This window comes from Mauremys reevesii, linkage group 19 (genome assembly GCF_016161935.1).
Source record: "Mauremys reevesii isolate NIE-2019 linkage group 19, ASM1616193v1, whole genome shotgun sequence".
In the NCBI taxonomy this organism is placed as follows: domain Eukaryota; kingdom Metazoa; phylum Chordata; order Testudines; family Geoemydidae; genus Mauremys; species Mauremys reevesii.
The window spans coordinates 8,602,441-8,628,926 of NC_052641.1; the positions used below are offsets into that span (position 1 = coordinate 8,602,441).

The window sequence follows — 26,486 nt, forward strand, 5'->3', positions numbered from 1 at the left end:
GGAAAATCAGGAGCCGAGGCAGCAAGGAGCATGTGCAGACACCCCCTACGCTTTGCCCATGTGGGGCTGAACTGAAATAGCCCCCACAGAATCCCTGTCCCCTGCTTTGTGCCTCCTCCCTCTCCTGCCTGCAGCTCACATGCTGCAGGGCCAACTGAGGGCAGCCAGGTATCCTTAGAGCCGAGCAGGAAATGGTTTTCCCAACTTGTGAATGTCGTCTAGGGTTTGGACACTTCTCCCAGTCCACATAAGGGACTGAGACCTTCAGAAGTTGTCTGATGAATAAGCAATGCAAGGGATACCCCAGGGTAGCCAATAGCACCATAGTGAGGACACTCACCTGGGTCGTGGAAGACCTGCCAGCACCTGATTTGGAGCAGGGACTAGAGCCCAGGTGAGTGACCGAACCACCAGGGTATTGCTAGTGTGGGGCAGTCACGCTCACTCCCGCGTTCTCATGTTGACCAGCTCTTGCATCCTGGACCTGAGAAACCTTCCTCGACCCAAGTTCTGTCAAATCTGGTACCTTCCTGCAAACAATTTTGGTTTTGATGAATCCGTATTTTCCGATGAAAACCTTTTGGTCAAAAAATTTCCAACCCCCTGGAGGACTCCCATGCCTGGAATCCCGCCTGTGGCAGCAAGAGGTTCTGCACTCTGCAGTATGCCCAGCCACACCTCTCTGACTGTGGCGTTAGCCTCTCCATATTGGCCACTAAGGCCCACTCACCCCCATGGCTTCGAATCAGCCCCCTGGAGTTCCTGCTCTCAACTTTAAGCACCCAAGTACGACCACTTTGGTCAAAGCTCGTATGGCATCTGGCTGCCAGACCTGTCGGACGCCGGAGTTTGTGGGACATTGTGCATTTTGGCTGACCCGGGCTCCCTGCCCCACTGCACCACAAAAGTAGTGCAGTGGTGCGTGACAGACTCCACTCCCCAGCTACCTTGGAGTCTCAAGGGAAAGGCATGGAACTGGGATCTCAGAGGCCTTCAGTTCCAGTTTCACCTCTGCCGAGTGCAAGTGCTAGAATGCGGATTTCTGGTTGATTGAATTCACACAGTGAGAAACCATCTTTAAATTCGATTTTACTGTTTAAAATCCTTTATAATGTGAAAATGGAGGCTGCGCCGCACAGCAGAATGCAGCTGCTTCCCATTTCAGCTGCTCAGCTGAATACATTCTGATCACTTGTTGCACCTGAGAAGGTTTGCAGGTTGGGAGAGGAGTAATGAAGACAGTTAACACACTCTGACATTCATTTCAAATACCGCAGCTGTGGTGTCCTCTCAATATACTGAGTATATTTTTCAACAATAAAGTTAGACATTTCCATCCTGCGTCCTTAGTTCGGTTTAGCCTGAGCCAGTGCTTTTCTCTCCCTCCTTGGTTACAATTGGCCCTGCAGCACATGAACTGCAGGCAGGGATTCTGTGGGGTTATTTCAGTTCAATCCCACGTGAGCAAAGCATAAGCACATGTTCCCTGCTCCTGATTTTCCAGACCCAGCAAGACACTTCAGTGCACAGGCATCTCCCCTGGGGAGAGGATGAGAGAACTACGAACATGTGACTATTGTGTGATCACGTTACTAATGCACTGCTGCAAGGTGCTGAGGTACTACAGTGATGAGTGAAGTATAAGAACCTGTAGAGACTAGAAGAGAAACTGTAGTTTGGTGTTCAATAGGATTAATGAGTGAATGGATACTCTCGTCTTTGCAAACATAGGCCCCGGGACGTGGCATTTATCAAAGGCTCTGTGCTTGTGGGAGTCGTCTTTTATGTTGGTGGCAGACCGCTGCAGGGCCCCACCTGAAATAAACTGTGTGTGTTCTGTTTGCATTATGGAAAAGCTGAGTGCATTCCCCCTCTTTGAGACAGGTGGTCTCTGGGCCTAGGTGGGAGCATTTCACCTTCTACTATTAAGCAATATAAACTTTTTGTTTCAGGGGAGACTGGGAGACCCAGGTCCTAGAGGGCTTCCGGGACTGCTGGTAAGTAGGAGATGGATAGCTGTGTGCTAATGCAGTTACCCCCCTTCTGGTCTCCAGTCATGTGACACTGATGGAGCTGGAAAGATGCACATCCACACCCCTCCAGAGAGTGATTTGTTCCCATCCTTGGGCTGAGCGCTGCCCTATGTCAAATGGTTTGGTGGTGTCAGTCCAGCTCTCAGTGGGCATGTGTCCCAAGCCACCCGGTGGCAGAACGGGTATGGAGACTTCACCACCCTCACACCCACACAAGGGACCCTGTCCAGCTCAGGGTAAGGTGCACTGGATCATAGTGTGAGGCAAACCTGCCTGGCTTATGGTCAGTCTGTTTTTATTCTGCAGAAGGGGTCTGGGTGATGCATTCTACAGGTTTTGTCTCTCCAGCATCCTTGACCGTAGCAAAACATCTAACTTTAAAACTCTTCTTTCGTAAAAGGGAGGGAGAGATGAATTCCCATGTTGAGATATTCAGCGAACACGCCTTTGTGAGCTACAACGTTATAAATACTTCTGGGGGCTCTGATGGTGCCATTATAAACCATACAAGTGATTTATTTTTTTTTATAATCACTTCAGACACTGTATTTCACCTCTCAGCTCTTGGGCGCAGTAGCTGACTATTGGAACTCAAACGCCACCTGATGTGTGTGAGATTCATAGAGTAGCTCTTCCCACCTACATGCATAGATAGATGCATAACTGTTCTTTCCTTTGCACAGGGACCTCCAGGCATTCAGGGGCCAGGTGGTGTCCACGGTAAGCCTGGTGTGCCAGGAGAGAAGGGGCCTGCTGGACTGAGTGGGGCTGCAGGACCGGCTGGATACCCGGTAAGTACAGATTCTGATTTCTTTGACTGATGTGTAAGGTGAGAATGACACCATCAGGCGCCGCTCCACTTGTAAGTGGGCTTAGAGACGTGCTCCATGAGCCGGAAGATGTTGTCAAAGCTTAAATGCTGAAGAGGTCTCCTCTTCTCCGGCTCCGTGGATTCATTGTCTGAGTTACGTACTGCGTGGCTACAGATCTGCCGAGTGCTTCACCCCACCCCCTAGTTACCCCAAGATCAGATACGTAACCTGTGTTCCCATTCTTAAGATCTGCAGCACTGAGTCTCTTATGAGGCAAAGATTTGTGAGGCCCTAATAAAATCCAGGTTCGATGGTATATGCACCAGCACCCTTCCCCCGCCCTCTCCAGCTGGGCATGCCAAGGGACATCACTGCAGTGGTTCTGAAACTTTATTGAGGTGACCCACCAAGTGGATTTAGTCTTTTGGGGGACGCACCATTGAGAGAGAATGAAAACTACCACTTGCTGGGAGGTGGCATACAGGGCTGTGGAATGCTATTTAAAGTGCAGGAACCCTCTGACTCCAATCCCTCTGCTTGGCGCTCTCTCCCCACCCTGTCCCCCTCCTGCTGCTCCTCTCTGCCAGTGGCTGGGCTGCACTAACTACCAAACTTGGTGGTTCTGGCTGCTTCCTCCACACTGCTGCTGTCCAGATCTTTCTCCCCATGCCTCTGCCTCAGCCCAGTGGAAGTGAGCACATGGGGCAGAGCATTTCTGGGGCACGCACAGGGCGGGCAGTGATGCGGGCAGTGACAGCCAACCCCCACTCGGTCCTTCTCACAACCCACTGGTGAGTCGGACCCCACCATTTCGGAATATCGCATTAATGGAACCAATGGTTCATGTCTCGGGTGGGGCTCCAGGTGCAAGATTAAAATGCTCAAAAATGGTGACAGATTTGGGGAGCCCAACTTTTGAGGGGGCCTGATTTCCAGAGGGCAGGTGCTCCGCACTGTCTGAGAAGCAGGCCCTCTTCAGGGGTATCAAGTTGCTCCCCACCCCCAAATAGCTAGTCGCTCTTAAAAATCTTGGGCAAAATAACTCTAGCTCCCCAAGACAGGGTTACTCTATGCAATCGGCATGCAACAGCCCCTGCCTCCCTTACGCTCCACTGTGCACACAAGATGGGCAGAGCGTACCCCTGTAATCCAGCACCTCGCCTCGTATTCACTGCTTGTGTCGCTGGTAGCCCATTGCAACAGCAGGAGGCTTCCCTGATTCACTTCTTAGCCCACAGTCGTAACACGGTTCCTGTGCTGTGGAACCTCCTCCAGCTCTTTGTAGACGGGCCAGATTTTCAACCTTTAGGCACAGGGAGGGGTCTGTGATAGGCATTTCTGGCAGCCAGGTTGGAAACGTCGTCCATCAGGGACTCAGTGTACCCACAGATCCTGTAGCTTGATGTTCACCTCCTTTGTCAGCCTACCGTGTTCTTTCAGGCTGGGTTATTGGGTGTGCCGGGTGTCGCAGTGATGTTTTCCTAGTCAGTTGTGACAGGAAGCGTGAGCTTGCCAGAGGCCTGAGCCCCAGGATCTAGTGGGAGGGAGTCAATGGTGATACGCGAGCCCTTAGAAGCTGAAGACTGGCTCATCTTATGTTGGGGATTGGCAGGGACTCTCCAGATTAGGACACGATTGCTAATTCAATTCATGCTCTTGCAGGGCCAGGAAGGGCCAGCTGGGCTGGAAGGGCCTTTGGGGGAGAAAGGAGAGAAGGTAAGGAGGTGAAAGGGGCACCTGATTCTGTATCTGTGGATGCAGTGTTACAGATTCAGCACCGCTGCCTGCACTGAGTCTGAGTTCATTAATGAAGGACATGTGCAGAGAGGAGTGATGAATCCACCCCACCCCCGCAACCCCCCTACACGCTTGTTGTTCAAATCCTTGCGGGTGGGTGGGGAACAAGATGCAGTGCATCTCCACAGAATTGTTCTCCTTACACGTTAGGATTATTCTTCCTATGGCAAACAGATTGCGGTCGTCTTTGCGGGGCGGAGGCTGGAATCCCCACTTGGGGAGAATGGTGCATTGTGCCCAGTGGATAAAGTGAGAATGTTAGGGGGACAGGAGGAGGTTGAGCTATCACACCCACACACCGTCCAGCGCCCCCTGCAGCCTCACTCCGGTAACACTGCTAACTTTACCCCTTTGCTTCTCCTGGACGTACCCATGTGCAATGAGCTCACATGGACCAGTAGCTCTCCCCCATGGAGAGCTCACTCCTCTGCCTTCCTCTCAAGTGTTGCATCCCAACCCCAGTCACTTCTGAGTCCAGATCTCCTACTTGTTGCCCCAGATCTCCTGAGCCTGTTGCTTTCCTCCAGCAGCCCTGATTACGCCCCAGATGAGTGCTATTCCTTCTTATTAATGGGGGATACCTGCCCAGGTTGAGACGCACTAATGCACACACCCCCAAGCCCTCCTCCCCACATTTGGGGTGGGAGTGAAAATACCAACATGGAGAAATGTAGGTAGGAGCATCTGCTACAATGAGGAGTAAAACTCTGCAAACTCTCCCAGCACATCTGTGCTCAGATGTCACGGCTTGGTGATGCTAAGTTCAGACCATGGTACTGCAAAAGCTTGAAGGATGGAGACTCTTCGGTGCAAACCCTCACTAAGATTAGCTGCTCAGTTGAATGTCCTGTTTCTTTAGGGTGAAGTGGGAGAGCCGGGAGAAGCTGGCATCAGAGGCCTGGATGGAGAGCAGGTATGGTGGTAATGCCTAGCTCTTATATAGCACTTTTCATCCGTAGATCCCAACGGATCATTATCCCCATTTTATGAAGAGGGAAACGGAGGCACAGAGCAGTGCAGTGACTTGTCAAGGTCACCCAGCAGGCCAGTTGCAGAGCTGGAACTAGAACCCAGGTCTTCTGAGTCACAGTCCAGTGCTCAATCCACTAGGCAACACTGGAAAATAGCTCAAGAAATCATGTCCTCTGTCCCCTTTTTAATGTCCCTCTCTCTGGACTTTTCAATCCCCCTTCCCCTTGGCTTCCAGCTGCTGTGAGGAGTAGAGTTTGAGGGCTGCTTGTTCAGAAGGAAAGCTGGGAGAGTCCAGACTTTCTTGTCATCTTAGTTATCGGAGTTGAGTATTAGTGCTGCCCCAGGGCAGGCCTTCAGCCAGATAATATGTCTGCAAGGCAGGATTTGGTGTAATCTGCTGGCGAGTGTGTGTCAGAGTCTCTAACAGCCCCAGCTGAGGAGTTGTGGCTCTTTAGTTCAAGCGTTTAGCTCTGGAGTCCCCAGTTCAGTCCCTGGTGTGTCAGCCAAGATGGCTTCCATCACCGTGGCAACCTGCCCCAAAGAAGACCAATTGGGGATATTCATCTATAACTCCCATGGGTGTCCTCTCTAGGTTTTCATCTACTGGGTGACTTCCAAGATTGCCCACCACAAAGCCCTGCTCTTGTTCTAGCAGCGCTGGGTCGCAGGTGTGTTGCTATTCAGTGTATGCTACCAAAGGATACATAAAATCTTTAAAACATTTACGAGCTGATCTATTTTCCTTCCGTAGGGTTCCCCGGGACTCCCTGGAGTGGAAGGTCAGCCTGGGTCCAAAGGGGAGCAGGTCAGTACTGAAGATGAGTTCTAAAACCAGGTTTTAGGAAGCTGAAATCCTTGAGGTAATGCTAATTCCTGAGCTGGATTTGTGGGCAGAAGCCTGGATAAAATTCCCCCATGGTGCTTTGGAACTCGAGTTGCCCTGGCGCATGTAGCTGCAGGAATCCCTGTGCTCAGGTACACGCTTTTACGCTCATTCTGTATCTGTGGTTCTAGAGCGTGCAGAAACTGGAACTTAAAGGGAGGCTTAACCTGCAATTAATAATCAGGCATTTTTAAAAAAATCATCCTTCTCCGTGTTACTAACAGCTGCTTAGGCTGTTGCAGATGAAAGAGCCCTCACTTAGTTCCCTTTTCATGCTGTGCTCTGCTTGCACAATGGAAACACGCCAGTGAGTTTTACTTACCGCTTTTCCACTCTGCATACAGAGCGGCACCGGCAGCTCTACCAGAAACCATGCACACTCAAGCTTTCCAAGGCCGGTTGGCACGCTTGTAGGGTTTGGAATAAACAGCCAGGCCTCCCAGTTTTTGCAGTTCATCCGTCATTACCGTCAGTGCTCATGGGCGAGATTTTCAGAAGCGTCTAAAGGAGTTAGGTGCCCAGTTCTCATAGATTTTTCCTAACTCCTTCAGTGCAGGTGCCTGGGGAGAGAGTGTTCCATCCATGGCAGCCGACAGAAGACACCAGCCTCCGGTGGCTGTAGTTTTGCTTTATCATTCATTTAGTTTTGTGCCTGGTAAATAATCACTGTTCTCCAGAATCCACCCTCCCCAGGCAGCCTCAGCAGTTAGCCGCCTTGTTCTCCCATTGTGGTTCAGGGGAGGACCGTCACCCTTCAGGAAACCCCAGTCCGCATGTCTAAGTTACTCTTCTTGGGAATATTCCTCTGATTTGTTGTTACAAATTATAGCAAGTGTCTGCTGGATTGGAAACCCATCAGCCTTACCCCCTGCTGTCCAGATGTCAGGATCTATCTGCTTGCTGAGGCGTTAATGATTTATATTGACAATCAGCAGATATCCAGAACACAGCTGGTAAGGTCGGCTGGATAACAATACTTGTCGTCTTCTTCCTTTCCAGGGAGAGGCAGGAATCCCAGGGGCTCCAGGTGTCAATGGAGGCTCTGGGGAGCCAGGAGAGGAAGGGCCGAAGGGACACCCTGGGAGACCTGGGGAACTAGGAAAAGAGGTACACCTCAGGCATTCTCTGACAGGTGGCCCACCACCATGGTACCCATGTCACTGCAACCCCCTAGAGAAGGCTGCAGTTGTGATCCTTGACGCGAGTGGGGAGTGAGGTTGAGCAACCAGGGAGAAATGATTTGGATGGCTGGATTATTAGACCCAGCTAAACAGAGGGCTCTGAGATGGGCTTGGGGAGGTCTTGTCAGGGTGTGGGGAGAGGGTGGCATGGTCACATAGGTCTTCAGCTGGGGACCAGCACTGGCCATCTCCACCAGCTTATTTTCCTATATATTTCCTGCTCTTTTCAGGACAGGATGTTACTTGCGGTGGTAGCAAGCAGAGCTTTGACCCAGCAAAGGAAGAAGAGCTAGAGATGTCATGAAGTCCACTAGGAACTTTGCTATTGCCCTTGACTTTAAATGGAAGGTGCTCAGATCCTACCGTGATGGATAGCACAAGTCACGTCTGGGTGTGGCACTAGGAACAGGGCTCATACATGTTAGGTTAGATGAACGTCAGAAAGAGCTTGATTGGAATTTTTTTTTCCTGTTGGCAATTTTGATTTCTCACCAGAAACCTTTTCTTCTGAAAAATAATTTTGGCTGAAAACAGGAGAGGAAGAGGCGAGTTCAACCAAAAGAGAATTAGATTTTCAGTTTTCCAACCTAAACTCTATTTTATTTTAATTTTTTAAAGGAAATTTTACACTTTCTGTGAAAATTCTCATATTGAAAACCCAATTTGCCATTTAAAATGGAAAATTTGGGGCCGGCTATACCCAGTGATGGGCATTTGGGATTTGTCCTTGGGTTTCTGAAGTATGGGTTTTCCCAGTATGGCAACCTTCTCTTCTTGCTCGTGAGGGGCCAAGGCCATGTAAGATTCTGCGCCAGCCCCCTCTGTTCCCATCTCCTGCTTGCTTCGGAGTAGGCTTAGCAATTTCAAACCATTTCACCTTGGTAGCCACTCTGCATCTGCTGTGTAATATCAAAACCACTAACCTGCCCATCCCAGAGGCACAGTAGTGCTACAAATAAGTCTAAAGAAACTGCCCCAGCTCTAAAACTCTGTTACAAACCACTGGAATTCCATCATTCGGCAACGACAGAGCTGGCAGATCTCCCTGCCAGAGCCAAGGGATAGAAGATGCTACTGGGATGTGCTAATAACTCCTGCTGGTGCTGGTCGGAATTACACATGTGCATTGCATGCAGAATAGACTCCAGTGTTCTCCTGGGGACTTTGAGATAGAAGGAAGCCTGGCTGTAGGTAAACACATAGATTCAGTCATTGGATCTTGTTATAACTTGTCACGCCCCATTAATTCACCTGATGCCCCTATGACTGTAAGAGCTGATAGAAAGAGGACTGTGATTAATTGTTCTCCATGTCCATTGAAGGTAGGACAAGAAGTAATTGGCTTAGTCAGTAGCAAGGGAGATTTAGATTAAGTGTCTGGAAAAACTCTCTAACCATGAGTGATTAAGTTCTGCACTAGTCTTCCGAGGGAGGTTGTGGCATCCCCATCATTGGAGGTTATTAAGAACAGGGTTGGACATACACCTCTTCGAAATGGTCTAGGTTTACTTGGTCCTGCCTCAGCACATGGGGGCTGGCCTTGATGACTTCTTGAGGTCCCTTCCAGCCCTACATTTCTATGACTTTGTGGTGCCTACAACATCTTCACCAGAATTCATATCGCAGGCTGAAGAATATTTTGCTGTAGCAATGGAGAGTCAGTGTAAGAGGCTTCAATCTTCAGGGACCGATGAGCATCGAGAGGACACACCTGATGCAGAACACGGGTGCTCGCTGAACTGGGGCTAAAGACTTTGCTTCTCCTTCTTTGCAGGGTGACATCGGGGAGCCCGGAGATATGGGGGAGCCTGGGCCCAAGGGCCAAAAGGTGGGGAGATCTTTTATGCTTTCCCTTTGAGAACCTACATTGCCACTCGTGGCCTGCTCAGCCCCTGTTTCTCTCACACACCTTAGTAAAGTATCTCTTGGTCCCCAGATGAGATGCCAAGGTGCCACTGGAGGGCTGTAGTTTTAAGGCTGAGATTTACGAATAAAGCCGGGATTCTTTCTTGTGTGTTAATCATGTAGGGCCACATAATTGGCACCCAAGATGAGTTTAAAACATGCATTAAGTGTTAATTAGATGCCATTTAATTGTTGGCTCATTTAATTGCAGTTGATTTTACTCATTCAGGTCTTCATAATAACACATCTGTTTCCACTAATGAACAGGGTGACGCCGGCCCCAGGGGCCCTCTTGGAATGCCTGGGCCAGGTGCCATTGTGGGAAAAACTGGTGAAAGGGGACTTAAAGGAGAGAAGGGGCAAGAAGGTTTACTGGTAAGTACAGCGAGGACCTCCTTCTCCATGTGGGTCGCTGGGCCCTGGCAGAAATCCCAGGATTTCCCATGAGGGTGGGAGTTTAGGTCTAGCTGTGTATGCAAGAGAGTTCTTGGCCACCCAGCAGGAAACCAGAGGTTTGCCAAGGACCATGCAAAACATTCCCAGGGAAATTGGAAAACCTCCAAAATTGAAGATATTTATGTCATGTTTTGGTTTCACCAAATTAGTCCAATTTGAGGGTGAGGGGCTAGAGTTGGGGGAAAGCTTGCACCTCCCCCCACCCCACCCCACCCCAAAAAAAGACATGCATTTGTGAGCAAAAACAAGCTATTTTAACACACATTTTCCTCTTTTTGACCATAATGAGATGGTGTCAAGGCTTTTCAAATTAGAACCTTCATTCTGACAAAGAGCAGTTTTCACACTGACATGTTCAAGATGCTGACGTTATTCGCGGTTTTGTGCCAAAACTATCAGCTGGCAAAAAGTCCACATTTTGAGCCAAAGAGTCACTTGACACACAACCATGAGCACTTCTCCATGGGGCTTCTCTTTTATGTGCCTCTAAGTCTCAGCACTAATTTTTGAGTCTCTCTCTCTGTAGCTATTTGAGTTCCTGGTGCGTCTTACTGAGAGAAAAAACTAGTCTGTCAATATCCATGCATGTTTCTTGCTCCCAGTTTAGAATATCTTGTCCCTGAGTGTCTCTCTCTCCTCTAGCCATGTGTGTTCTTGGGGTTGCCCATTAGGGTCATTATTGGGTTTGCTTCTGGGCCCTGGGTGGCCCATGTTGACATTGGCCATTAGTCTGTCACTCTCCAGGCAATTGCTTGGTTCCCTGTGAACCTACTGGGATGAGATTTCAGCCTTTCGTGGGTTTTCCCCATGGCGCCGTTATCTGCAGGTTCTGTCGCAGTGGCGGTTGGCTGGAATGCAGTTGCTGCTGTCCAGGGCATTCTAGATCAATGCTGGATTCACCAGCCAGGTCAAGCTCTGGTCTCAGTTTTCAGAGCTCTGTCAGGGTTCTAATAAGTATCACTTCCCTTCCTTCCACAGGGCCAGGTCGGTGTGATCGGGGTTGCAGGACCTGCTGGAGCCAGAGGACGAATTGTACGTTAACTTGTATTATTCCTCCTTCCTTTGCTGGTTGCAAGGTCTCTGATGTAGAAATCTGGGGGGTCATGCATGTTACATGACCATCAGATGGCAACTGGCTCCTCTGTGTAAGGCATGGCTATTTTGAATGGATGTGACCTTTTTTTTTCCTTCATGACAGGGTGAAGCAGGCATCCTAGGTCCACCCGGGTTAGCTGGCCCTGAGGGAGAGAAGGTACTGAGAAGAAACGATAAAGTCTGACATAGCCTCACCCACCTCCACCCCATTGTGATAATGAGCTTTACGAGGTGGGAGAGCTGGCATTGCCGAAAGGCGTTGGAGAGCTGTCTGTGGCTTGGTGACCAGCAGAGCTGCTTTCCTGGGATCTGAAAGGGCTTAGACAACCGTAAAGAGAACTCCTCTTGTGACATAGAGAAGCCAATGAAATTTAAGAACGGAAAACTCCCCTTCCTCTGTTTTACTCATTTCCTGAGCCCTGATTTCTAGCCCTGGGATAACAGGAAAGGCTACCAGTGAGTTGAAGTATGAAGGGAGGGTCCCCTCCTCCAGTGCAGTCTGCTGCAAGAAAGAGGCGGTTACCAGCTCAGCATACCCGATGGAGAGAGATTTTCAATGCAGGCTTGTAACGCAGGCAGCCTGTGCCAGGGATCAATCCAAGTCCCTTTGGGTTTGCTGATCAAAGGGGAGAGGGCTGGGGCAGGTTTTAGTGGCCTAGGTTCCAGAGGGCAGGATAAGAACTATTCCCTTATTTTTCCCCAGGGGGATCCAGGACCAAGTGGACTGATTGGCCCAGCTGGTGTGGCTGGATTGGAGGTAATTGTCACTGGAGTCCTTCAGAACCCCAGTGTGCTGTCTAAGGCGCGCCTCACAGTCACCCTCTGAAATGAAAACTAGAAGAATTCCCCCTTCCCAGCCTAGGCCAGGACTTTCAGAAGTGACCTAGTGATTTTTGGATGCTTCAATTCTTGGGTGGCCAACTTGGGCGCTGGACTTCAGGAAGTGCTGAGCACCCGCCCGCTGAAAACCGGGCCCCTTTCCTTTATGGTGTCTCAAGTCGGGCAACACAAAGCAGTAGGCCCTTCTGAAACTCTGTTCCCCACACTTCAGTCATGTTCATTTCCCCACTCATCGTCTTACAGACACTAGCGCTGGGACACTGTATTTTACAAGAGCGCTGTAACGGGCTGGCCTGACATCCCCAGAGACAGATATTCTATGATTCTATGAATAGAGGATATCAGGGTTGGAAGGGCCCTCAGGAGATCATCTCATCCAACCTCCTGCTCAAAGCAGGGCCAATCCCCAACTAAATCATCCCATATTTATTCCCATATTTGTCCGTGAGACTGATACAATAACGGATAGTAGCCGTGCAAGCCCTTCATTAAGGTGCTTCTCTCAGGGAGCATCTGTGAGAGGAACAAGGCAGTTTTCATCCCATGGGCTATTCAGTGCTTGACCTGCAGTGAAGGTGTGGTGGCATGGACCCCAGTGGAAGCCAACAACCTGAGTGCTAACCCATAGTCCCTAGTGTGCTTGTACTGCGTCATCCAGCCAGCACTGCCGTATCCTCACTAATGCCAGCTTAAAGCCAGTCTGGGTGTGCCCACCCCCACTGCAATCACACCTTCATTTGGGGTGTAGACCTTCAGACTACCAAGGGTACCAGTCTCCATGGTGTTACGCTTGGTAGTATCCTAAGAGCTACCAATGAATACATCAAACAGGTAAGAGTCACATTCATGTTAATTCTTAAATGTTACTGCAGGGAGTCCCTGGGGAAGGTGGAAGAAAAGGAGAGCGAGGCAAGCCAGGGCCTGCCGTAAGTACTGAATCCTGCTCCAGAGCAGAGACTGGAGAGTGTTCCGAGATCAGCTCTGGTGTCATGCAAAGAAGCTCCTGGCAGTTTTTAAGGCGGCTGTTCTTTTAACCTGGCTCTTTAATACTTTATTCTCGTCCTGATTTCTTTTCTTACGTTTTAGTTCAATGGTTTGTTCGGTAGGGAAGAGGGTGCTGCTGTATGGAACCAACTCTTATCTGGACCGTCCCAGCTCTTGAGTGCAACAAATCAGGCTGGAATCTCAGGGCAGCAGGCTTTGTTGCATCTTTCGTTCCACCTAGGCTGTAAACAGCCTTTCCGCAAGCTACTTGGGGATTTTTCTTCTAGTCCTGGGTGAAATCGGAGCACCTCTGAAACTGGGGCAAGATGGAAACTAAGACTTTTTCAAACCTCAAGGGTGCTTCCAGGTTTGGGTTAGGTTTCAGGTCAGTTCTGAAGCATCCCCAGGTCCCAGCCTAGGAGGCTTAGGACTGAGGTGTATAGAAGTTGTCTTGTCTCCAATGCAAAATGAAAAGTCATTGCAACGTTTTGTTTGCTCTAATGGAAATAATCTGCTGATGCTAACTGTATTACGGGACAAGAGAAATTGACCCAGCCTAGCATCCCTGACTTTTTGGTGCTTCAGAATCTAGATCCAAACAGGACATTAATATCCCGGCTCGAGACAAAACGGTTGTGTTTATGGTAATGCCTTTATGCAATTGCTCTGTGAAGGGGCACTCTGAAAATGTGAAAGGATGGCCAGGAAGGGATCCTTTCAGGTAAATATTTTACTTTCCAGTCAAGTCCTTATTTCCTTGATTTCTGCAGAACTATAGTCAGCTAAAAGCATTTTAAATATGGTTGCCAATAAGACACATGCCAAAGTGCTGCTGTAATGGTGCAATTAGTTACCAGTGTCTGTTGTCGAACACACACAATACATTTTGTTTCAGTTTTTGCTGTCGTAGAACAAAGATGCTTGAATTGTTGGGATCTGAAAGGTCACCAGAAATGCACATCACAGATAGCCCAGTGCCCAAACAGCAGTGCCGTAGTGTTAAAAGCGCTCACCGTCCTCTTCAGTTCAAATTAAAAAGGGCAGATAACCACCCTGCTTCCCCTCATGCACTGTATGATAAAGGCTGCACCTGATGACATGTAATGATTGCAAAGGTGACATTTACAAAGCACTGCAGATGTACTAATGATTCTGTGCAGCTTAATTGAAGAAATAAATCTTGGTCCGGGTTCTGGGTTTCCCATTGTCTAGGATGGCAACTCCTCTCTGCATGACGACGAATGGTTTTTTTAGTTCAATAAATTCCATTTGCAAAGAGAAGAGTGGAAGTGAAATAAACTGTATCAAATAAAAGAAAGCTTCAAAGATTTCTGAGAAATGCTGCTTAGACCTTTTCAACAAAAAAACCCCCAGCTAGGCTAGAGTTGGACATCAGTGAGCAACAAGGTGAATTTGTTGTTTCCAGAATACATCCAGTTGGCAGAGAGACCTGGCTCTGAGCTGTGAAGCTCCAGTCCTGACTGAGATCCACAGCTGACCATCCTCGTAGTTGAGTGAAGTGTGGATCGTGGTCCAGTTTGGGGGCCCATCTGGATTCCCCTATTCTCTCTCGCTGTTTTGCAAGCCGTTTGTGGGTTTTATCAAATCACTCTCGCTTTTGACATTTCCACAACCACGCTCTGCAGGAAGAGACGGTGGAGACCAGTGGTGTCTCCTCTCCACTCTCTCATGCAGTGTTACCATGTTGGGTCAGGTTGGTAATGCTATGAATTAAGTCCATAAGGCAGCTACATCTCTCTCTCTTCTGTGCGCTCTAGGGTGCAGCAGGCTCCAGGGGTGAAAGTGGGAGCCAGGGACTCAAGGGCTTTGGCGGGCCTGAAGGACCCAAAGGAGATGCAGGGGGAAAAGGAGAGACTGGCCATCAGGTAACTTTATCCACCACCCTCCCTCCCGCCTTTGCAAGACGATTCCCCTCACTGCACCCGCTCTCAGCTGCTGCACATGCAGAGCTCTACTTGATCTCCTAAAGATCCACACATTTTGCTTCGCTCCCTTCACCCCGACCCCAGAAGGAAGATGCACGTAACAGGCACAAACCCTGGGTTGCTTTAGTGCAGGATGGAGTTGATCTCTGAGTCTGAATGTGCAAAGTGAGCTCATCTCTTGCCTGGGCTTTGAGCACATATGATTCGAGTTGGTTGCTCACAGCCATCCCAAGTGCATCTTTGGAGACGACGTGTGCAAACCCTATTTGTGAACATCACTAGCAGTCAGGATAATGATCTGCCATGGTAGCTATCAAGACAGAAGTCCAAGCATCAAACAAATACGTTAATAACCTTGTGCCGCTCTGTGACTTTCCATTCCAGAGCACAAAATGATTGATATAGATGAATTAAGCCTTATAACTCCCCTTTGAGGTGGGAGGTATTATCCCCATTTTACAGATGGGTAAACTGAGGCACAGAGAGCCTGCATGAATTGCCCATGGTCACTCAGTAACAGGTCAGCAGCAGAACTGGGAGGAGAGTCCAGAGCTCCTGACTCCCAAGTATATTTAATCACTAGACTGCCTTTCCTCTGATTCACTGAAGCTAATGTCAGTTGTGGTTTTTTTTCCCCAATGAATTCAGGGTTCTCGTGGGTCACCTGGAGAAGTGGGATCAGCAGGGCTAAGTGGCGTCGAAGTGAGTGGGCCCCTTTACTGCTTTTTCAGCAAATATGGAGTTTGTGGTTTGTGGCTGCCCTCATGGTGAGCCTGTGATCAGAAGTGTGAACAGGGTTGGGCGTGGTGAGGGAAGATGGCTGGGACTGCATCCAGTGTTTCAGAATGGTTAGGTGAATGGCTGAGTATGAACAGCATTAAAGATCTGGATGATGGGATGGATTGCACCCTCAGCAAGTTTGCGGATGACACTAAGCTGAGGGGAGAAGTAGATATGCTGGAGGGTAGGGATCGGGTCCAGAGTGACCTAGACAAACTGGAAGATTGGGCCAAAAGAAATCTGATGAGGTTCAACAAGGACAAGTGCAGAGTCCTGCACTTAGGAAGGAAGAATCCCCTGCACCGCTACAGTCTGGGGACCGACTGGCTAAGTGGCAGTTCTGCAGAAAAGGACCTAGGGGTTACAGTGGATAAGAAGCTGGATATGAGTCAGCAGTGTGCCCTTGTTGCCGAAACGGCTAACGGCAAATTGGGCTGCATTAGTAGGAGCATTGCCAGCAGATCGAGGGAAGTGATTATTCAGCTCTATTTGGCATTTGTGAGGCCACATCTGGAGTACTGCGTCCAGTTTTGGGCCCACCACTACAGAAAGGATGTGGACAAGTTGGAGAGAGTCCAGCGAAGGGCAACAAAAATGATTAGGGGGCTGGGGCACATGACTTACGAGGAGAGGCTGAGGGAACTGGGCTTGTTTAGTCTGCAGAAGAGAAGAGTGAGGGGGGATTTGATAGCAGCCTTCAGCTACCTGAAGGGGAGGTTCCAAAGAGGATGGATCTAGACTGTTCTCAGTGGTAGAAGATGACAGAACAAGGAGTAATGGTCTCAAGTTGCAGAGGGGGAGGTTTAGGTTGGACATTAGGAAAAACTTTTTCACTAGTAGGATGGTGAAGAACTGGAATGGGTTACCTAGGGAGGTGGTGGAATCTCCTTCCTTAGAGGTTTTTAAGGTCAGGCTTGACAAAGCCCTGGCTGGGATGATTTAGTTGGGGTTGGGCCTGCTTTGAGCAGGGGATTGGACTAGATACCTCCTGAGGTCTCTTCCAACCCTGAGATTCTATGATTCTATGATACAAGCCGATTGCACTTGATAACATGGAATTCTGTTGCACAGCAGTGTGTCCACCACACTCATACATGTTGGGCATAAACGCACACGCACCCGTTAAAAGAACATTGTTCTGATTGCAAAGCCAAGCACTGAAAAACTGGGAAGCATCAGAATTCTGGTTGCCAGTGCAAGCTTAATTTGCCCCCCTCCGCCCATCTGCATATACATTGTGATGTGTCTTTAATTGCATGATCACAGGCTTAGTTTTTCCACAGGACTCTGGCCTCATTCAGTGCACAGGCTGGACCTGCTTGGGGATGAATCAAGGTTGTGCAGTGAAAGAGACTGTCCCCTCCCTGTCAAGGCTTCTTGTCCCAGTCTCTTTGCCCAGCCAGTCCCAGTTCTCCCACCACACCCTGTCTGCCCATCCCCTCTTCTCTTTCCTCCCTCCCTCCCTTGGTTCTCAGTCTGTCTCCTTGCCCACCCATTCTGTCTCTCCTTGTCTCCTCAGCCAGTGTCGGTCGGTCTACCCCGCACCAACTAGCTCCTAGACCCTGTCCCCCTCCCACCCCCTCGTTTCCTGCCAGGATCCCACTGGGAGTTGCCCCTCTCTGTACTTATTTACCTGCCAATCAGGGGTGTTGAGGACAAAATCCATTCCTGATTGTGATGCGCTTGGGTAGGAGTGTGGTGAGGGCCATGAAGGGGTCTAGAAAGGCAGGGCACCTGGATATGCTCTTTAGGGAGATGTGAATGTAATGGGTTGTTCATCTGTTTGTTCCATTAGGGCCCTCCGGGTGAGAGGGGGAAGCTGGGGGAGCCAGGAGAACCAGGACGAACGGTAGGTGTGCCATGTGCCGGCCTGGAGCATGTCCGCTCCCCCTCTCCCTGCAAGCATACGTTTCATGCCTCCTTTTCTTCCCTGAAAGCATGACCCCATGGCCTCTTCGGGAGCGGGGCTTGAAGACTTACCTGGCCCCTATCAGGCTGGGTAAAAATCCCTGCGCTGTCTCATGCCCCTGCTCTTCTCTCCCCACCCCCCTCGCCGGGCTTTTACAAGCCCTGCTTAGAAATGGGGAGAAAGAACCAGCTGTGTGTGGGCAGGGGTGGGGACAGAACTCAAGGAGGGATTGGCATTGGACCCCTTTGTGAGGGCACTGCGTTAGGGGGCATCGCTGAAGAGACTCCCCTTCCTTGGGGAGTTAGTGGTGATCCCGGAGAGACGTTTCCTTCTCCCTTGTGACTTCAGGGGCCTCGAGGACAGCTGGGTCCGGAGGGACAGAGGGGTCGTAAAGGAGAAAAGGTAACTTCCGAAGTCCTTCTCTGCTCTTCAGATGGGGAATGACCCTTCCTCCCAATGGAGCTCTCCTGTTGTAGAATAACATGCCCTTGGCCCTATTGACGGTGTGCTCTGTCTCTCTAGGGCACTAACCTTTTGGGGTTCGGTGCCGGGGACTCTTCCGTCGGAGTAACAGGTGCCATTGACACGTGGCTTCCTGCTGGCAACTCTTTCGTTTATATAGCTCCTTTCACCCCAAAAAATCTCGTAGCACCCACTACTGAAATGCAGCCACCTCTGGGGCACACTGCAACACTGCACAATAACCTAGGATGAGTGCAGTTGGCCCTGCAAGGGGAGAGCAGGTGAGCAGCCGAATGCTGTGCAGGCTTTCGTGCCTGTTTTACTCCCACCAGAAAAGTAATGATTGCAAATAGCGTCTCCCCCACCCCAGGGACAGTGACTCTTTCCTGGTGGGAGAGTGTGTACAGTGAAAGAGGGGTGATTGCACCGGTGTCCTGATGCTCTCAGCGAGAGGGGGTTATGGACCAGATTTGTGCTGTTTTGCTGCATCCCTTCTATCGCAGGGATGCTGTAGCAGCGAACGAGCACCCTTGGGTAGGTAGGGAGGAGCCTTTGCCCCCTTTCTGGTGGTTCATCAGAGCTGCTGGTGACTTGCCGTGTGTGTTTGTCTGTTTCCTTAGGGGAACAGCGGGCACAAAGGAGATCAGGGCTTCCCTGGCAATCCTGGCAGACGGGTAAGGTGGCATTATCTTCCCCACTGCGTGCTCTGCATCCACTGCCAGCGGCTGCTCCGTGCTGGTGGTTAACGCTAACCCAGTGCGAACGGTTTGAGTTAATTCCTCTCGCTCCCGCGTGAGCAGCACATAATGAGGGCAGTTTGCAAAGGGGCATGTCTGAGGCTGACATGGGGACGGGACACAGCATCACGAGTGGTTTGGGATGCTGTAGTGATGGGGAGACAATACCATTGCTGGGGGTGATGCTGGGGTACGTTTGCAGTGAGGAGCTTTAGGGGCGACCCCCAGGTGGACTGTGGTAGTGAGGAGCAGAGCTGAGCAGGAGCCATCGCTGATTTTCACATTACTTTGTTCACAAACTCCAGTTCTCTATCGTTGCGCAGGGCAAGCGAGGCAAAGCCGGGCGCAAGCTCCCAAGAGGCCCCAAGGGACCCAAGGTAGGCAACGCAGCTGTTTCTCTTGTCCTTTCCCAGCTGTGCCAGGTGACAGTCCCGGTCTCACTTTGCCTTGACATGTCTAGCCTTGCCCGGGCTGCACTAGCCACTCTCAGGGCTGAGCCAGCGTGGACCTTAGGCTGGGTGAGTGCCCCGCACAGCTACTTTGCTCGGCAGTAGCATATGCATGGTTGTGTAGCTATCACCAGTTGGATGTGCCCAGACTCCGCTGGACACACAGATCCATGTCACCTACATCTCCTTGGCCTGTCATGCCAGGGCTAAGTCTAGGCCCATTATAGGTTTCATTAACAGTCATCTTGGACAGCCCTGGGGCAAACTGGACTGGATTTTCCTGTCGTCCTGGCCAGGATTCCAGGCACCAGAGGTCTCTGAATTGATTGGATTTGCTTTCCATGAGAACCACCATGGAAATGAGTCCACCCTTTCAAGTGGTGCAGGTCACTGGCCTTGGAGGGTGAGCAACACGCTGGGCCCTATGGAGCCCAGCTGGGGAAGGCTTTGTCACTGGCAACTGGGGGCGGCTTAGGGCATCAAATGAAAGGAGCTGTGGTGGGGATCCCCTTGGGTAAGCCAAAGGCAGGGCATTTTGTGTCTGTGAAGGGTCCTTAGCATAACTGGGCCTAGAGCGTCCACCAGCAGAGCTCTCAGAGAGCCACTGGGGCTCCCTAGCCTCTTCCCACCCTCCCCATCTCACCACTGCTTGTGGGGGAAGCTGGTCCCTAAACACTACTTAGTGTAGTACAGCACATACGAGTCCTGATCTGATAGCCCCTGATTGTACCAAGCCTGTGAGATGCTCTTGCCTTTGCATGGGCCTGTCCCAGCTGTGCCACTGCTGCTACGGTGTCTCTGAATTCTCTTTCTCTTTCCCCTGTGCTGAGGGTTTTCACAGCAATGAAATGGTAAGAGGCTGATTAGCATCACTGGCGATCCTGCTGAGAGCTGATCTGTCCATGTGGCAAGGTGGGGAGGAGCCAGTAGTGAAATGGGAGGAGAAGCACCTTACCTGCCTTAGGCTGCTCATGGAGCAGTATGTCCTGTTCCTCACAAACTCTCCCCACATCTTGCATACGGTCGTTTGTCCCCACTTTTACTCTGTAGAGGAATCATCTGGGCCAAATCCTTTCTCCATCTCTTATCTAAAGCGTGGATCCCAGGACCTGTTCCCATCTCCTCAAAACTCTTCTTTCTTTCACAAGAAATGCCCGTGGAATCATTCCTAACTTGCTGTTCTATTGTGACACTGAGATGGGTCTCTTCTCCTTCTGCCTTCCAGGGCCATCCAGGTGAACCAGGGTCAGAGGGACCACGTGGCCCACAAGGACCTTACGTGAGTATTGGTCACAGAGATGGGATAGGTGTCTCTTCTGAGCCTGCTCTTTCGCTGACAAGTTTTAATTTAAGATTGGGTTTTTTGGGTTTTTTTCTGAAAGATCTGCTCTAGGAATTATTTTGAAGAAGTTCTCTGGCCTGTAGTACGCGGGTGGTCAGACTAGTTGATCAAAATGCTCCCTTCTGGCCTCGGAATCTGACTCTTTTTAGGCATAGAGCACATAATGCTGAAGAGCTTTCTAAGGGAAAGGAAGGGCAGTCTTGTGGGTAAGAGCAAAGTTCAAATCCTGGCTCTGCTACAAGGCTCTGTGTGGACCGGGATCCTATTGTGCTAGGTGCTGTACAAAGGTGGAGAGTCCAGGACTGCTTGGAAGCTTGTCTCAGGGAGAGTTCGGTGCTCTTTGCTCTCCCGGCACCATGGGTCTGATTCTTCTCTCATTGGTTTGACACTCTTGTCATGCCACTGTCCTCAGTGGAGTTACTCCTGATTCCTGCTGGCCTGAGAGCAGGATCCAGACTAGCACAATGGGGCTCTATATAGTCAGTGCCTGCCCTTTGATGGTGCAGTATCATGTCTTTAGGCTGGAGCAGGGCAGCCTTCACTTTGTGTGAGCTTCAGCTTCCCAGCTGGGAAGGCAAAAGCTGCCTTTTTGACCTCCAGCTGTTGCCATGGCAATCCCTGCGAGCTTCATGTTTTGTTCATCTACAAATGACCAGACAGGGGACTGACAAGGACTGTCTGGGTCAAGTTAAGTCCTCTGCTGATGCAAGCACCCTATCATATAATCCTATTAATACATTTATCGCGCCCTATCTTAATATTAGTTAGATTGTTTGCCCCCTGGACAGGTTCATCCTATAGAAAAAAATTCCAAAATCAGTTAAGCATAAAGGTCAGAACTTCGTAGGTATTTTGCCTATTCAATCTTACTTGCCTTTCCAAAAAGTAACATTCCTACAGTAGAGCATGCCATATAGCTGGTTAGATAATCCTGATGAAAATAAAATCATGATGGAAAAACAACATTTTGGTATAATCTGGGCATCTCCCATGCCTGAATTTTCTGACCAACCATGATGTTTGAGAAGAACATCTCAGCCTTGGGATGGATCTGTCAGGCAGGTGATGTTACCACATTCCCAGAAGAAATGCCCTCCGTGAACACAGCACTTCCAGGTCAGGGATCAAGATGTGGCAGCTAGAGTTGGTCAAAAAAACATTTTTTTTTAGATGGCGTGTGAATTTGAATTGTTTTTTTTGCAAGTTTTTTCCAAACGTTGAAAAACTTGTAAACGTTTTGTTGAAATTTCAATCATTTAAAAAAAAAAAAGTCCAGTTGAAGAACTTGAAAAGTTTTGATGAGAACTGTTGGAAAAATGTATTTTCCCTGTTGAAAGTCTTTGCTCATCCAAAAAAATTCATTGAAAATGCAAAATTCATAAAATTTCAAGCAGCTTTAATGGCAGCCAGCAGTAGTCATTACTGGCAAGGTTGGTCTTTGTTGGGGGAAGAGATACTCATGGAGGATTCTCTGCAGCTTGAGGTCTTCAAACCACAATTTGAGGACTTCAGTATCTCAGACATAGGTTAGGGGTTTGTTACAGGAGTGGGTGAGTGAGATTCTGTGGCCTGCGTCGTGCAGGAGGTCAGACTAGATGACCATAATGGTCCCTTCTGACCTTAAAGTCTATGAGTCTATGACACGAGGCATTCAGCCCGTCTAGAAGTGTTATTGCCTAGCAGAGTTCTCAGCAGCAAGTAACGAACTCGACAGTACTCAGAATGTCCTAATTGATGGAGATACATGGATTCTACATTTTTCCCCCTACAGGGGATTCCTGGACTGAAAGGGGTGAAGGGAGACCAGGGGTCAAAAGGACAGAAGGTATGTAGTGCTCTGTTCTACTGGTCACTTGAGCACTGTGTTGTAGTAGGGGCTTTGCATGGCTGGAGTATGACTCTAGTTCATGGTAGCGTAGTCAGGAGAGTCACTTATTCAAAATCTTTCCAGCTTAGCCATCCTGCTTCTTCGCACGTTGGTCTAACTCTTTCCAGGAGCCTGTAGATATGCACATGTTAGGCGCCTCCCTTGCTCCCTTGCCTGTTACCGGTCTTACCCTACCCATCATGTCACCTGGTGGTTGAAACCAAGTCCTAGGAGTATACGATCACTTAATCCCAACATCACCTGTTCCTAATACTTCTGATGACTTTTACATGTGGGTAGATATTCTCTTTGTGAACTGATTAGGTGCGTGATTAGACCACGGTGCAAGAAGCCCATGCATATCTTGATGGCCCTATCTGCCAGCTGAGATACAGTACATAAGGGTGACAGGTGTTCCCCAGTGCCGGTCAGTTGCTCATGACCTTCAGAACTCACTGTAATAAGTAAAACTTTTAAATGTAACAGAACCCAAAGCATTGTCAGTAGGGCTGGTTGGGCAATTGGTTTGATTTTGGTTTTCACCATGAAAAATTACGGTAAACAATATATCTTTTTTTTAAATTTTCATCCAAAATTTTCTTGGAAAACTCCTTGGGTTTTCATCAAAAAGCTGGGAAAAAAATAGTTTAAAACCAAAAATGTTTGGAGTTTTGGTTGCCAAATGTTTTTGACAAGAAGTTTTTATCACAAGAATTTCTGTTTTATTGTATAATGCCATTCCACGCCCATAAAAAAACAAACCAACCAAACAAAACCAGAAATCCCCTGAAAAACAAAAGCACTTCTCCAGAAAGCTTTCAGCCAATTGCACTTGTCAGCATCACAACACTGGTTCACCGTGCTTGGAACTGTCTGGCCCTGCTTGGCTGATTTGTGTTGGATGTGCCGTTGTTAGCGCACGTCTGCTCTCAATGGGATGAGTTTGGGGTTCTTGATCAGACTGTTTGCCACTGGCCTATCAACGTAAGAGAAAACCCCAGGTAATCAGGAAAGCGGAACAAATCTAGGCCTCCTGCTGATTTCTGCAGTTTCCCTCCTCTCGGCGTTTGAGTTTGAAGGAAGAACATTTATCTTGTTTTGCATTTGTGTGGATTACTCATCTAGGGAGGATTTTGAATCTCTTTAGGTGCTCACCAGTCTGATGATAACAGCTGTATAGGGAACAAGATCAATATCTATCAATACTTTGTACTTAAAACATACAGCAAAGCCTGCGCCGATGATCATCTGCATTAACTCCTTTGGTCTCAGAATTCCCTGTCCTACAGCCAACAAAACCTCAGGCCTTGGCTGCCATCATGAGATGTAATAACTGACATTAGTATGGTTCCCTGTATCTAACCTCCGCGCCAGCTCGCCCTCCATCTCCCAGAAACTGATTGTTAAAGGGCAGGGCTGGTGCAACCATTTAGGCGACCGCCTAGGGCGCTAGGATTTGGGGGGCGGCATTTTCTTCGGCAGTGACCGCGGTGGCTGGATCTTCGGTCGCCGCCGGCATTTAGGCAGAGGGAGCTGGGGCAGGGGAGCGCAGGGAGGGCCGCCTGCAGCAAGTAAGGGGGTGGGGTGGCACACAGGGGAACTCCCCACCCCTGCCCCGCCTCCTCCCCGAGCACACCATGGTTGCTTCACTTCTCCTGCCTCCCAGGCTTATGGTGCCTAAGCTGATTGGCGCTGCAGGCCTGGGAGGCGGAAGAAGTGAAGCAGCGCGGCGTGCTCGGGGAGGAGGCGGGCAGGGGTGAGCTGGGGCGGTGTGGGGTGGGAGCTGCCGCGGGGGGGATGTGCCTCAGGGTGGGGAGCTGCTGTGAGAGGGGGGCGCCTCAGGGCGGGGGCACGGGGGGGAGGGCGCAAGGTGGAAGTTTTGCCTAGGGCACGAAACATCCTTGCACTGGCCCTGTTAAAGGGCTGCTAGAACCTGGCCTTCCCACGTCTTAGCTGTAGCACTGGTGAGTTTTGTCGTCTGTGCTGTTACCAATTCCTGCCCGTGATTGGCTCTTCTAGGGTGAGAAAGGCAGCAAGGGATATCGTGGCCCGCAAGGAGATGATGGCTTCAAGGTATGTATAGTGATTTCTTTCCTTTCCTTTCCCTGTCCTGCCTCTTTCAACGACGGTGGTGCTCACTCAGTACCTGTCGCATCTCTTAGGGCAAGCAAGGACCCGGAGGTGCACCTGGAAGGCCAGGATCAAAGGGAGAGCAGGTAAAGAACTTCAGCTTGTCCTCTCCTTCTTGTGTAGATTGTTCTGCAGTCGTGTGCAGCCCTGCCCCCTGCTGGCTTGCACGGCTGCTTTCAGGCACTAGCTGGTAGTTCCAATATTGGGGAGAAAAGGGAGGTACATGGGGGAAGCGATGAATTCATCCAAAGGGAAGTTCCCAGCCTGGGGTTCGACTGTGAGAAGAGGAATGCCGTGCACGTGCCTTGGGGTAGGGACAAAGGAGTGCAGGCAGAAGCGACGTTATTGGAGGGAGGGAATTGGAATTTGGCTTGGGTGAATTTTTGGCACTTTTTTGTTGCTGTTGCAAAATACACTGGCAGATAGAAAAATAAGAAATGGCTTTGAATGTGTATCACAGCGTGCGGACCCCGGCGCTGCAAAAGGATGGAGAGTCGCCAACAGAAACAGTGGGGTCCAGTGGTTAGAACAGGGGACTGGGAATCGGTGCTCGGGTCCATTCCTGACTCTGACACTGCCTTTCTATTGACTTTGGGCAAATCTTCTAATCTCATTGGACTCCATTTCCTTTTTATACTCCAAATAGGGTTGGGATCAACCTCCTGGATGTAGTGAGGTTTAATTATTGACGGTCCAGTGTGATCGTCAGCTGAATATGTGCGAAGTAGCCTTGCTAGTGATGTTCCTTTCTTGCCCTGAGGGCTGGAGAATCCCTCTGCAGCTTGAAGGTTCAGTGCATGCTCTAAATTCCAAGGCCCTGAATGGGGCAACCCAGGTCCAGGGGCACCCAGGGGTTTTTCCCACATTTTCCTGCAATATGCTGTCAACTGAGCTTGTGCCATTTTTGCAGGGTAATCTCGGCCCACCTGGTCCACGGGGATCCTCCGGCTTCCCTGGAATGCCAGTAAGTCCTTCGCTGTCCCAGCGGGGGTGCGTATGACAGTACCATGTGATAGATGGGCAACCAGCTGCTTCGCGCACTTGGATAGATGCTCTGGTTTACAGCTGTCCTCCGAAGCCAGATGGAGAGTAGCATGACTAGTTACATCATAATAATTATTGGGACATTTCAGAACGACTCGGGGAGCCCTCCCCCACAGCACTCCTCTCCGTCAGAGACTTTCCATTCCTTTCCATTGTTTCTTTTAAACCACTTTGCTCCCTCTCCCAAACTGGCCTCCTCCCCCATCTTCCTGTAGTATGGCAGGCTTGGTGGGGACGTTCACACTCTCCCTCTAGACTGTGGGGGGTTCTGCCAGGTGAGATAGATTATGTCTATTGGGTTTTAACCTCACAAGTCATCAGAAGCCTGGGATTCCCTGGGCTCATTGTGCTTTGCTGGTAACAAGCGATGCAGTGACTGACACTTAAATGGGGTAGCTCAGGATTAGGCATCATACAGATGTGAAAAGGGTGGCAGTAGGGCCTACTGGTCAGAGCACTGGCCTAGGACTCGGGAGACCTGGGTTCTATTCCTGGCCCTGTCGCTAGCATGCTCGGTGACCATGGCCGAGTTACAGCCATGCCTCCATTTCCCCATCTGTAAAATGGAGCTAATCATACCTCCTTTGCATATTGCTTTGAGAGTTGCTGAGGAAAAGTGTTTTATTCATATTATTCTATGTATTTATTTATTGCTGCAGGTGTTGTATGTCTTCCCAAGTCAGTGTATATCTTCCAACTCAGAGAATGTTTGTTTTTTTTCTCTTTTCCCTTCCAGGGCTTATTTGGACAAAAAGTGAGTAGGATGTGGTGTTCTCTTCTGTGACCTGACTGCATCCTAGCTCTCTCCGCTGAACATATCCCACCCAGCGTGGCTATAGCCACATGTCCTGTGCTCTAAGTG

The 26,486-nt window shown here is 49.7% G+C and overlaps 1 protein-coding gene across 7 annotated transcripts in view; it reads left to right on the forward strand.

Moving 5' to 3' along the window:
* Nucleotides 1-26,486, forward strand: part of COL27A1 (collagen type XXVII alpha 1 chain) — a 247,087-nt gene that overhangs the window by 209,381 nt on the left and 11,220 nt on the right. For 4 of the 7 annotated variants that reach the window (XM_039506042.1, XM_039506045.1, XM_039506048.1 and 1 more), the window contains 24 exons: nucleotides 1,953-1,997; nucleotides 2,717-2,824; nucleotides 4,508-4,561; nucleotides 5,502-5,555; nucleotides 6,366-6,419; nucleotides 7,497-7,604; nucleotides 9,453-9,506; nucleotides 9,851-9,958; nucleotides 11,018-11,071; nucleotides 11,238-11,291; nucleotides 11,838-11,891; nucleotides 12,847-12,900; nucleotides 14,737-14,844; nucleotides 15,553-15,606; nucleotides 17,480-17,533; nucleotides 17,942-17,995; nucleotides 18,676-18,729; nucleotides 19,098-19,169; nucleotides 20,467-20,520; nucleotides 22,355-22,408; nucleotides 24,470-24,523; nucleotides 24,613-24,666; nucleotides 25,491-25,544; nucleotides 26,361-26,378. In XM_039506042.1, the coding sequence (XP_039361976.1) occupies nucleotides 1,953-1,997; nucleotides 2,717-2,824; nucleotides 4,508-4,561; nucleotides 5,502-5,555; nucleotides 6,366-6,419; nucleotides 7,497-7,604; nucleotides 9,453-9,506; nucleotides 9,851-9,958; nucleotides 11,018-11,071; nucleotides 11,238-11,291; nucleotides 11,838-11,891; nucleotides 12,847-12,900; nucleotides 14,737-14,844; nucleotides 15,553-15,606; nucleotides 17,480-17,533; nucleotides 17,942-17,995; nucleotides 18,676-18,729; nucleotides 19,098-19,169; nucleotides 20,467-20,520; nucleotides 22,355-22,408; nucleotides 24,470-24,523; nucleotides 24,613-24,666; nucleotides 25,491-25,544; nucleotides 26,361-26,378 (1,485 nt within the window). The remainder of the gene's footprint in view (nucleotides 1-1,952; nucleotides 1,998-2,716; nucleotides 2,825-4,507; nucleotides 4,562-5,501; nucleotides 5,556-6,365; nucleotides 6,420-7,496; nucleotides 7,605-9,452; nucleotides 9,507-9,850; nucleotides 9,959-11,017; nucleotides 11,072-11,237; nucleotides 11,292-11,837; nucleotides 11,892-12,846; nucleotides 12,901-14,736; nucleotides 14,845-15,552; nucleotides 15,607-17,479; nucleotides 17,534-17,941; nucleotides 17,996-18,675; nucleotides 18,730-19,097; nucleotides 19,170-20,466; nucleotides 20,521-22,354; nucleotides 22,409-24,469; nucleotides 24,524-24,612; nucleotides 24,667-25,490; nucleotides 25,545-26,360; nucleotides 26,379-26,486) is intronic. The other 3 variants (XM_039506043.1, XM_039506046.1, XM_039506047.1) reach the window with 3 other exon arrangements.